The sequence below is a fragment of the Macadamia integrifolia genome, chromosome 7 (assembly GCF_013358625.1).
Source record: "Macadamia integrifolia cultivar HAES 741 chromosome 7, SCU_Mint_v3, whole genome shotgun sequence".
Taxonomy (NCBI): domain Eukaryota; kingdom Viridiplantae; phylum Streptophyta; class Magnoliopsida; order Proteales; family Proteaceae; genus Macadamia; species Macadamia integrifolia.
In genome coordinates, this window is record NC_056563.1 from 29,605,270 (window position 1) to 29,618,481 (window position 13,212).

Here is a 13,212-nt window from a genome sequence, read left to right on the forward strand (position 1 = left end):
TTGTGCAAAGATCAATTTATTCGAATTGCCGAGGAAAAAATACTAATATAGAATTCCAAATGTCCTCTATGGGGAAAAAAGAGTACCCATTTAGCAATAGAGTGGACCATCTCATTTTCACCCTTCTCAATAAACACAAAACTGTAAAAAGAAACGGTCAGTTTTAAAACTAAAATGTCCTTGACAATAGTAGAGATATTAGAAGAGACGGTAGAAGGGGAGGATATGCCATTGATCAACACCTGAGAATCAAATTTATATGATAAAAGATGATCATATATGCCACTTGTTATATTTCATCTCAAAAGATCCATCTTTTAAGTGGAAGTATTCATACAATGTGCGATTCAACACTCACCCTCCTCCCTCATGTGCAGAAACAGGTCTGAGTTGAACCTGGTTTCTTACAAACCTGGTCCAATCCTAGGTCTCTTTAACTCAGCTTAAGTTCAACCCGTCCCTACATTAGATAGGAATATCTCAGCCCAGCTCCAATCCTATCGAGCTCAGCCCAGCCCGTCCCAGCGCTAATTGATCCTAATTGGCCCAGCTTGGGTCAAGTGACCATATGAGCCTCTATATATGATTATATATCATATAGGAAGAGTTTCTTGTACTTCCCCTATTTTTTCATTTATATCTTATATCATCCTTTGTTTTTTCATAGCATAACACTGTTAGTCATGAACTGAAAAACAGGGAGGCAAGCTCCCGAAGAGGGAAGCCCAACGAATGTTAGATGCAAAGCCCCGCACCTATATTGGCATACTCTCCCAAAGAAGAAAGAGCAGACCCCATTGAAGACGGGAGTGAGGTACAACAAGGTAAACGTTAGCGTCCACCGCCCTTCTCTACAAGCAATGGAAGTGTGGATGAATCGACATTAAATAGAGGTGCGAAGCGAACTCTGATTCATATACATATTATACCTTCTTACCCCTATTATGTCTTTATATATCCTTACTCAGTCTCCTGTTACAAAGCTGACATGGATCCTAGATAGATAGCCACCCTTCTTATATTGCTTAAAGTTCTAAGTTTATTACAACCAAGTTTTCTTATGGGTTTGGTTGGTCTAAATCTCCCTGTAATGTTGAAGCTTAGCTGGTTCTCTGATTTTGTGAACATCTAACCCCCATCGATCACTCTTCAAATGGTAAGTTCAAATAGAGACAGCCATCTAACAAAATATTTACTAAGAAATCTGTGAAAAGTAAACCTCTTGATTCCCAAAATTCTTACTTCATCAAAGTTCCTTTTGGGGTATAAGCTAGTGGCCAAAGGAGAAAATTAAAACTTCACCATCGACGATGAATAGTGGAGCGGAAGCAAGCTCTCTCTCTCTCTCTCTCTCTCTCTCTCTCGTTGCATCTGAGTAAGTGACTGGTTTGCATTGAGATGTTAGAAAGTTACTAACGTAAATCTTGTCAGAGTCGCAAAATCATCGGTTTCTACAGCGATGTTATCGTCTTCCGTGAAGGTTAATTGTCGTCGGCATGATCATCGATCCTTGGGAGCCCTAAACATTCGATTGCATTGGGAAGAGGTTGATTTGGAGCTTTTTACAAAAAAGGTAAAACAGTAAATTTACCATTCATCAGGGGCAAACTTGTCATTTATGCAATATCAACTACGTCAAAGTATCACTTAATGCTACCCTCTAACGGAATGGATTTAAGTGTAATTTAGTTAACATAATAGGGATGTACTTAATATTTTTACAAAACAAGGTTGGCATCAGATATAAATGGAACAATAAAGGGGTGGTACAAGAAAACTTCCTATTATGTATATAATATAATGGAAAGATATTGTCATAACTAAAATTGGTAAAAATAAAAAAATAAAAAATTTAATAACTTTACTTTGTTTGTAAGACTTTTTTGGGAGAGTGTTAAGACAAAACATTTCTTTCAATGAATAAAATCCTATCATTCCATATATACATCCGGCCCGATCCTAAGCCTGAAAATCTCAACCCTAGCTCAACCCGTGAGTTGAAAAGCCCAAGATTTTGGCTTTGTAACTTGAATTTTACCGTATGGTACCCTTTTTTTTTTTAACCATATAGTACGCTGTTTGATGGTAAAGCTGATGGTTTTTATTATTTGAGAATTCTAGGACTTGACAAACTGGTACTATGAGTAAGTTTTTATTTGAATTTATTGGGGATGAGCATCTACCTCAGTGGCAAGCAGCTAGGCAATTGTGCCCTAGCCTAAATCTAGGGAAGGTTGTTGGTTCAACCCTCATAACCCCTAGCATTAATCAAAATAGCTACATCCACATTTGGTCCAATCCTCAATTAAATTTTGGACTTTCCATGCATAAGAAGGTAAGCAAGCTGCTTAAGCAAAAAAACCACTCTATTTGGCTTCATGAGAAAAAAATTAGCCCTAAAAAGGAATTTATAGACATAAGAAAAAAGATGGGGAGAGAGAGAACAGAGCTCCATGGCCATGGCCATGAACAAGCGCTAGAGATCACTACCAGGTTAATTATGCATTTCCTCAAAGGCACTCTTGTTCTCCACTATAGTACATCCCCGTCTCCTTCGTCTATCACAAACAGTAGAGAAGGCTTCTGGTTTTCGTATCAATGCTTTTTCATTTCATCATATAATCTACAACAATTAAAACAAATCATCCCTGAAATAGAATGCCACATGCCCAACCTAAACCATTTTGATCAAAGTTAGAAGCTCTCATGCATATGAAGATTGGAAAATCTAAATATGGCAAGAACGGATTACACCTAGAAATTAGAGTGTATTTTGAAGGACCATCAGCAGATGAGGTGTTTGTGTCAAACAACAAGGGAACAACGACTGAAGATCAGCAATAAAATGGTTAATGTTAGAAATGAAAGAATTGGGGATGAGTTTAATTTTGAGAAGCAAAGAACTTGATTACTATGAGACCAAATGAAACAAGGGGAAATAATCATAACACTAAGGCTCTGTTTGGTTACATTGGGAATTTAAAGGAAAGGAAAATGAAATTTTCATACTTTAAAAAATAATGTTTATAATCATTATTCTATATGATTTTATAAACTACTTAATTTTTTTAACTATATTTAGTAATGATATATTTAACATGTAATTTTTATTTTACATATTGTAGCAAAGGGTTTTGAAAGCAAAGTAAAGTGAAATTTATGGAATGATTTTAAGTTAATGTTAAAGTCACATGGGTAATGATTACATATATTTTTATTTTTAGTATGACAATCTCGCTTTTCTTCCCTTTAATTCCTCTTACAAACAAACATAACCTAAAGAACCATTTCTGATCCTATTTAATCATCAAGTTAGAATTAAAAAGATACATAATAAGAGTTGAAAAAGATTGGCTGGAGAGATTTTCCATTCTCAAGCCCAACATCTTTATACGTGTTTGGAAAATGCTAGCCAGACTGTTCCATTAAAAAAAAAAAAAAACCCTCCTTTTAGCCATTACCGAAGTGTTAAAAAGGGATTAGCAATCAGTAACTAGTGTGACCTAGTGGTCCTTTTACTAGTCCCTAGTAAAACCTCTATCTAGTCCAATGTGAGTCTTGCATAAAAAGACATTTATTTGAAGTTCTTACCTTCCTAGTATTTCCTTGTGCATGTGGGACCATCTCATGTGGTGATCCTGATAGGAGTACTTACCCAAAAAAAACAACATATGATAGGAGTACAGGACCATCTTAGGTTTTGTATCTTTCGGCAAGACTAGTCTATGGATTAATTGTAGGGACCTATGGTTTTGCTAATGCTAGTATCCACTAACACAGTTCAGGTTATATTTCCTTCTTAGGGGATGGGGTCTTAGTCGTTTCCTTCTGTGTTTCTATCTTAATTTGGGGTATTCCCCATACCCCACGCAAAAGAAAGAGAATGACCTAACTTCTCATCATAAAACCATGGAAAACTGAAGTAACTCACCAAAGAAGATTGTTTGCACTTCATTAGACTCAATCTGTTTGTTTTTTAAACCCATATGGCATGTATGATATTGAGATTGAATTCAGTTTGGTTTCACCAATGTTGAAGAGAAAATCTCTTCCTTCACCCAACAATTTAGTCTTCTGCTTAGACACTGAAGGGAATTTTGGATCATAAATAATAGGAGGTGAGAGTTGATGATGAACTCAAAATCCAACCATACCATACACATCACCATTAGTGAGCTCTGCCTCTAAACTTAATCCATAATCTTGACAATAGTCTCATCTTTTGTCCCTTTTTTTTTTTTGGAAAATATTGAATCTCAGTTATATTGCATTTTGATACAGCCAAATCATACGGCTCAGTAGGGTGAGGACATGCGTCACCCACCGGGACACGTGTCGCCCGCCAAGTAGGGAGTATGAAGACTCTATCACGCTCTGTCACGTCGTTTGCATGAGGGAATATTCCCCACAAGGAGGACAGAGGTATTGGAGCAGGACTGGGAGAGAGAGGAAGGTGGACCCCAGAAGGCAAGAGGAAACCCTAGCCCCGAAGAAGCATATAAGGAGGCCGAGAAGAAGGAAAGAGGTAAGCTCTGATACCCTCACCATTACTCCCTTATTGAACTGTGCGGCCGACCCTGACTTGAGCGTCGGAGGACTAACCCTGGACCAAGCTCCGGGCCTCCGTCGTCTGTGTTTGTGTAGGTTCGACTAGCGGGGTTTTTTGGCAGCAACAGATTGGCGCCGTCCGTGGGAACGACGGTAATGGTGGGGAGAACCTACAACCGCAAGAGGACGAGAGCGGCGTCCAACATGGACATGGGGGAAGAACCTTTAGGGGGGCTCCCTCCCTCGGCGGAGATAGGACAAGAAAGGGGCAATGACGACCGGGAAGTACCCATAAGGTACCCACGCTCAGGCGGATATTCAGTATGCGAAGGTAGTGATCCTCCGCCCTCTCCCGAAGCGCAAGAATACGTGACGAGGGAGCAATTCGAAGCCCTCCAGAACAAGTATGACTGGATGGTCGAGACGATGAAGGAGGTCTCCAAAGTTGTCTCTCAGAGGACCGGCGGAGCACCTCCAGGCCCCCACATCCAGCCTAAGAGGGCTCGAGACGAGGACCGGAGCAGTACATGATCTATAAGATCCGGTCATAACCTTCGAAACCGAGCAGTGAGGGAAAGTCCCGCACCCCGAGGTAGGACGCAGCGTGCAGCCAGAGATCCACATGGGGATCCGCATCGAGGAGACAATGAGAGGCACGAGGACTCGGGGTTGAGGCAGATGATCCTAGAACTGAAAGACGAGATCAAGAAGGTGGCAGAAAATCAGATGGGAACCCTCGAGCCAGACCTCACTAATGACACGGCTCTAGCTGATGAGGTCATGAGGGATCCACTCCCGATCGGCTTTCGCCTACCCAAGTATGACACTTATGACGGGTCTGGGGACCCCGTCGATCATCTGAAAGGCTTCAAGGTAGCCATGCAGTTCCATCGAGTCTCAGAAATTATTATGTGTCGCGCCCTACCACATTCAGAGGAGCGGCAAGGCTATGGTACAACTGTCTGCCGACGAAGTCGATCCACAGCTTCAGCAATCTAGGCTACTCCTTCGTGAAGGGATTCTCCAGTAGCCAACCCCTTCAGAAGACCACGTTGAACTTGACCAACATCAAGCAACATGAAGGAGAATCACTGCGAAACTACATGAAGCGCTTCCAACAAGAGAAGGTCACGATCAGAGGTCTGGACCCGAAAGAGGAGTTCACAGCCCTGCTGGGATGCGCCAAGAATAAGGAGCTGAAAAGGTCTTTGGCGAAGCATACACCGAGGAACCTGGCCGAGTTGAGAGCTCGGTGCGATAAGTACATCCAGATGGAAGAAACCCTTCAAGCCGATGGAGCAGAACCAAGCCTCGTACAAGAGTAGCAAGCACACTCGCATTTTGCAATTTTTGCTCTTACGCACTTTTAAGTTGTAATTCCTCATCCTAAACTCTGGAGGATCTTATTCATGGAAAATATGAAAGCTGGTTTACGGCAATTGAGAAGAACTCTCCTGTTTGGTGACCTTAACTCTCCCAAATGAATACAGACAAAGGTCCTCTCGGTTGGGAGTTCGGCCAAAGCCGAACAGACCTGACCGAAGGTCCTTACCTCGGATGGTGCTCAGGCTAAGGCCGAGCCGATCTGACCGAAGGTCCTTACCTCGATCGGGGGCTCAGGCTAAGGCCGATCCGAACTGACCGAAGGCACCTACCTCGGACGATGCTCAGCCTAAGGCGGAGCCGATCTGACCGAAGGTTCTTACCTTGGTCGGGAGCTTAGGCTAAGGCCGAGCCGATCTGACATAAGGTCCTTACCTCGGTTGGGGGTCTCAGACAAGGCCAAGCCGAACTGATCGAAGGTACGTACCTCGGACGGTGCTCAGCCTAAGGCCAAGCCGAACGGACCTGACCGAAGGTCCCCCTCTCGGTTGGGAGTTTGGCTAAAGCCAAACAGACCTGACTGAAAGTCCTCACCTCGGTCGGGGGTCGACCAAAGCCGAACGGACCTGATCGAAGGTCCTCACCTTGATTGGGAGTTCGGCCAAAGCTGAACGGACCTGACCGAAGGTTCTTACCTTGGTGGGGGCTCAGGCTAAGGCCGAGCCGATCTGACCGAAGGTCCTTACCTCAGTCGGGGTTTCGGCCAAAGCCGAGCCGAACTGACCAAAGGTCCTTACCTCGGTCGGGGTCTCGGAAAAGGCCGAGCCAAACTGACCCAAGGTCCTTAACTCGGTCGGGGTCTCGGACAAGGTCGAGCCAAACTGACCGAAGGTCCTTGCCTCGGATTGGGAGTTCGGCCAAAGCCGAACAGACCTGACCAAAGGTCTTCACCTCGGTTGGGAGTTCGGCCAAAGCTGAACGGACCTGACCGAGGGTCCTCACCTCGGTCGGGGCTCAGGCTAAGGTCGAGCCGAACTGACCGAAGGTCCTTAACTCAGTCGGGGTCTCGGAAAAGGCCAATCCGAACTAACCGAAGGTCTTCACATTGGCTGACTGAAGCTCTCGGTTGCAAGCAGAACTAAAGCCGAAGGAATAAGGCTGAAGGCAGGAAAAAGAGGGAAAAATTACAATTACGAAAATTTTGGTTACTCCCACAGGAAGAGACTCCTAGCGGGAGTAAGGGGGCTCCTGATATAGCCAAATCATACAGCTCAGTAGGGTGAGGACACGCGTCGCCCACCGGGACACGTGTCGCCCGCCAGGTAGGGAGTACGAAGACTATCACGCTCTGTCACGTCGTTTGCATGAGGGGAATATTCCCCACAAGGAGGACAGAGGTATTGGAGCGGGACTGGGAGAGAGAGGAAGGTGGACCCCAGAAAGCAAGAGGAAACCCTAGGCCCGAGGAACCTTATAAGGGGGCCCGAGAAGAAGAAAGCAGGTAAGCATTCAGACCCTCACCATTACTCCCTTACTGAAAACTGTGCGGCCGACCCTAACTTGAGCGTCGGAGGACTAACCCCGGACAAAGCTCTGGGCCTCCGCCGTCTGTGCTTGTGCAGGACCAACTCGCGGGGTTTTTTGGCAGCAACACCTTGTAACCCAATACAAAATACCTACCTTCTTCTGATGCCCTTGTGGACGTGTAGTGCCACATGACCAAATAATGTTCTTCTTCTCATTATTTAAATACCCAATTCATCTAATATGTATTTTTATCATATATCGGTATCGGACTTTGACAATGCTAATATGTATCAACGAATATGATACCAATACCTAGAACCAAGTTCAAGAGAAAAATAACATATATATATATATATATATATTTTTTTTTTGAGGAAAGAGGAAGAGAGGTGGAGCAACAATTGGAACAATGTATCACAACTGGATAAGTGAATTACCGCGGCTAACGCAATCCAATAGTGGCCATCTCCGTCGTATCGGATGTTGTCTGGCATACCGGGCAAATTGTCGATGAAATTCTCCACAATTCCTTTCTTCTTGCCTTGGAGGTGATATTTATTACATCTTTGCCTGCCCAGAAATTCAATTTTCCAATTAGAATTAGGAAAAAATTTTCACTCCATGAACCTGTAAGAATAAGCTTCCCGTCAAGTTTTACAGAATTTTACCACAGGGTAAAAAAAGATGTGGCAATCTAATCATTGGATAGACATTGAAAATTTGATTAGTTTAGTCGTCGTTTTTAAAATTCAAATTCAACTATATATAAATATAATCACTAGCATAAGGAGAATTTTTTTTTTCTTAAAGAATTCAATCGATAATTCCATTTGAGCTAAAACTTGACATGTGAGAAATCGACTAAGACACCTAACAATGAATGTGACAAAGGTCAAGTAAGACTAAATGAAGGGTGAGTGACTTACAACATCGTTTCACAGAAGATGAGGAATTCCTGGTCAGGTGAGAGGGTAACCCCATTGGCGAAGTATAGGTCGCGTACCAACACTTTGGTCTCATTAGTGGATGGGTCGAAGCTCAACAGCCTACCGTAGGGCCTACCCTCGAGCAAGTCATACAAGTGATCTGCATAACTATACTTGTACGATGCATCTGTGAAGTATATCACTCCATCTCTTCCCACATCCTGGCTGTCCGTTAGCCGGAATTTCAATCCTTCCGCCTCATCCGTCAACAATTCCACCTTTGGAGTTGCTCCTCCTTCTCCATTACTAATCAACCTCAATAGTCCCTGCATGCAACATCATGTACTTACGATTTCATGAAAACACATGTCATTTTGCTTCCATAAATCTCTCTCCATTTTGCTATTAACAGTATTTAGACTTTAGAGTGCATTTGTGGAAGAAAAAGGACAAATATTATCATGAAACCATATGTGAAGAGTCAGTACTCTCCACACATGTCTGGACCCGATTTTGATCCCCAACCGATGTCTAGAGTCCACAAAAACATCCTCCGCAGTGAGTGTGGTGGTCTAATGAACATCAGATGACTGAGAGAACCTTGGGGCGCATGCCCAGATGCTCTCAGCCATTCGATGCTCACCACATCGCTGCACTCACTACAAAGAATAATCATTAGAATCCAGAGTCCAGAGTCCAGACTTGGGCTGCTCTTCGGTAGTGCACAGTTGATAGGGCCAGGTTTAGCGCAGTTCTAACCCATTCTGTTTCAATAGGTTCATTAGGCTAAGAGCTAACACTTTGGGCCTATGCCAGGTCCAATCAGCTCAACTACCCTTGGACTGGGACTGAGTATTGCTGGGACAATTAAGTATGTTTTGGTAGGTCAAGGCAAGGATGATAGAACTCCTATTTTTCATAGAAAATTTTAGAAAATAAACAGTACCCTTAAGAGGGAAAAGATTGTCACAATGCCAGTATGACTCACCTGTTCTGAAAATGTGCGCCTCATGGAAATGATACTTTTTAAGATGTCAATTAGTGTGACTAGTGGTGTCAAAACCTAGCTTGAATCGGTGAAATCGAATCGTACTGATTGAAATCGAAATCAACATGAGTATATTGGATCATGTTTCAGACTGGAGGTTTGCAAAACCTAAATTAAACTGGACTTCATTGAACCTGCTAAAACATTGAACTAAACTTTAAAAAATTCAGATGGAAACTAAAACCAAATCAACACCAACTCAAAATTCATAGAAATATATAATTTTTCTTTCCACTTCTGAATATATTTACATGCTAAACTAGAATCAAACCAAACCCAAACCAATGCATCCTTATTGGATTATGGTTTGGACTCATCAATTCTCATAGCAAAACAAGTAAAACCGAATCAAAACCGGTCCAAATTCTACCAAGTACCAACCTTTGTGAATGGGAGATCCAAATCCTCTCCGGTGGCTGAGAGGATCTGGACACCACTCCAACACATGGCCGAATCCTCCCAGCCGTCAGATGCCTCTATGGGCAGCTCAGTCGCTGGGGAGTAATAAAAAGACAAGTGGAATACACAGCTAATTTAACGTTACAATACAGACCTTGTCAGCATCGGCGACGGTGAGTTGCTTGTCGGGTCCGAAAGCCAAACCAAGAGGTCGGCCGCCTGTGTAAGCCCAGTTTTCCACCTTCACCTTCTCAGCAGAGTCTTCCACGTGGAAACGCTTAATCCAACCATCGCTGCAACCCGTGTACAACAGTCCCGTATCGGCGTCGTAAGCAAGGTCTTCGTTACTTGGCAGGAGGCCCTCCCCGATACGCTCCGCCGATCCGAGCACTCCATATCGATTCGCGGGCACATTGGGAGATCTAGACAACGCTTCCTCGGGCATCGGCGCCGGGTCGAACTCAACGAGTCGATAGAGAAGAGCTGCCACGGCCACTGGTGCTATAGCCAGTGTGGTTTTAGATATGGCCATAATATGATCAAGATGGACTGTTTTGGATTGGAGACTGCAACTTCGCTGTTTAGAATATATCTCCTCCTCGATCTTTTTTCTTATTTATAAAAGGAAGAAGGTCTCTGTGAATCCGCCACACTCTAAAGAAATTTGTGGATCTCTAGATCTCTAGATCTCATCTGGCCACACTTGAAAATGAAACGTGCCAACCTTTCAGCTGAACAGATGTACAAGTGGATATATATGGCATAGTTGAAAAATCAGGTTTTAACTCGTAAGTATCATTCATGTCAAATAAATAATAATAAAAGAAAAACACATGAGACCTATTAAGGAGACTGAATGGTCCGAGTTTTTATTGACTTCTTGGTTTTTCTCAAATCATGTGCAACCCCTTAATATTTTTTATTTTTTATTTTTTATTTTTTATTTTTTTTTAATCCGGTATACAATATACAATAGGCTATAAGTTTATTCTACAACTAAACAAAACCCTTGAATTTTTATTTATTATATTTAATAATATTAGTCATTTTTTCATTATTTTTTAATGTGTGAAAACAATAGCTTTAGTCCCATCCCACTCAGAAAAGTATATGAAGATATTAAAAAAAAAAAAAAAAAAAAAAAGAAGGCATGATTCACCCTGATTAGAGTTGATTTCTGTGACTCAACAGGTTTTGAAAATAATGAATCAAGTAATAAAAACTTGGTTTTCTAATTCCGATTTATGATGTCAATCTCAATTGACTAAAAAAATTAAAACTACGAAGAAATGAGATCATAGATTTAGGTATTAGTACCAGTATTCGATACCAATATCAATTTGGACCAGTTTGGTGCCTATTGATCACTTGTGCCCTTACATTTTGGAAAAAAAAAAAACTTTTTTTTCACTATTTTACCCCTAAAAAGATTACAGATAGCCGATTCAAACAAGTTAGATATCGAATATCGATATCAATTGATATTAATATGATATGATCGATACGATATCGATACTTGAAACCATGAGTGAGATACAAGCAATGTCATTCCAATGTTTTTCAATCATTACGCTGATTTGATACTGATTCTTTAATCCTTGGGAGGGAGGCAGGAGCCTATGAAAATGCATCTCTGAACTCTTAAAGAGTTATAATTTGGGGGTGTGTCAACTTTCATGAAATTACTAAAAATAAAAACTCTCATGATGATAGGAAAAAGTATTGAAGCAACAGCCAATGACCTTCTTTATGGGATGAAATAGATCAAAGAGAAAGGATGGGAGGTGGACGAAATTTGGAGTGATGCTGAAGAGTTAGGGCATTTCTTGTCTGACGATAGTACCAAATCGTGACCATGGACCACAGTTCCCTTTTGGACATAACTTATCTTTTGTTTAACCCCAATTTTTATCTCATGACTAACCACGAATTAATTATCTTGTTAAAAAATATAGCCTATAGGGCTATGATCAGAAAAATTATGATTAGGAATCCTAGGTCCATGCTAGACACTTATTTTGACAATTCTTTTCTTTTCGTTCTTATTAAAAAAAAAAAAAACAATCTCATGAACTATAAAATAGAAACTTTCTATTAATATTGCACCTGTTGTCAGGTAGTAACTGTGTATGTCACAAGCTGTAGATTAACACCACAAGACAGTATATTAAGTTGGAATAGTCTCAAAATTGGATCATTTGCCATGCATTGATGTCATTTGAACCTGGATTCCTTCAAGAGGGAGTTGGAGATTGGTTGCTGGCTTAAATTTGTTGAAAATACTGTTCACATTGCCATATATATTCACCGTCACAATTTAAGACCAGTTTGATGTTGCCAAGGTATCATTATAGAGCATTGGTGTTTTTTTTTTGGTGAGAAAGAAAGAAAAATTACTTCATAATAAAGATAGTATATCCATGTTCGGGTTAGTACATGAGATGGGAAAATATGTGGTTGTTAAAGAGATCCAAACAAAATGTTTGATAAAAAATACCACCTCGTTACTAGGCCTGAGCTTAAACAAAATAGAGTGGGATGCAAACTCCACATGTGAGAAAATAGGAGTAGTACTAAAATCCAAAAAGAAAAATTCCAAATCCTCTGCATCACTAGAGACTTCATTAATCCTCCATCATAGAGCATTGGTGATTTGATTTACATTTTGTTATAGTCATTCTTCATTTTCAATGCTTTATACCACTGAAACTTGACATGTTAGGGCACAATATCAATATCGATACGACACGTTGATACCAATACAAATTAGAGGATTCGATTCTTCTCCTTAGCGGTGATCGCCTAGGTCACCCCATAGCTATGTCTAGGTGACGATCCAACGGCGCCTAATTAGGCACGGAGAACGAGGCACTGACAAATATGCTAAAAAAGAAAACGCTAGGCGCCATTGGATTATCGTCTGGACACGTGACAAATGCCTAAGTAGCTATAGGCGCAACTTGTGTGATCACCGCTCAGAAAAGGAGCCAGATCCCAAATAGGACCATATAAGACCCAAATATACAAAAACACAACCTTTTTAACCAATACAGCCGAAAAATCCATGAAATATTTTCCGTAACGTTTAGTCGTCTGGCAGTCACTTTGTGGTGAGAAAAGAGGCTCCTAAATTGACAAAGGAGGCATATGAACATAAGGAGAAATGTAATTATCTATTAAAATTTTAGCCCTATCTAACTTGCCACATGTCCCTAATCACGAGAAATCAACCCATAAAGCTGCATTACCAATTTAAGTGTCCTCCTAGGATTCACTATGCATAGCAAAATGTAACGCTTCCTTATCTATCATATGACCCCACCCATGTACCACGATGCAGCAGATAACGAAGTGTAACACTTTTTTTTTTTTTTATTGCTATTACATTCTAAGAAATTGCCCAAGGAGGCTTTACTCACCCACACTAGAAGGGAAAGATTG

The 13,212-nt window shown here is 41.4% G+C and overlaps 1 protein-coding gene across 1 annotated transcript; it reads right to left on the minus strand.

Moving 5' to 3' along the window:
• Positions 1-7,772: 7,772 nt before the first annotated feature.
• LOC122084890 (protein STRICTOSIDINE SYNTHASE-LIKE 5-like) lies at positions 7,773-10,428 on the minus strand (the record flags this gene model as incomplete). The annotated part of the gene is made up of 3 exons (XM_042653309.1): positions 9,926-10,428; positions 8,325-8,650; positions 7,773-7,968 (listed from the first exon to the last, which is right to left on the minus strand). Coding segments are annotated over exons 1-3 (900 nt in total), but the record flags the coding sequence as incomplete, so codon positions are not given.
• Between the last annotated feature and the right edge of the window lie 2,784 nt (positions 10,429-13,212).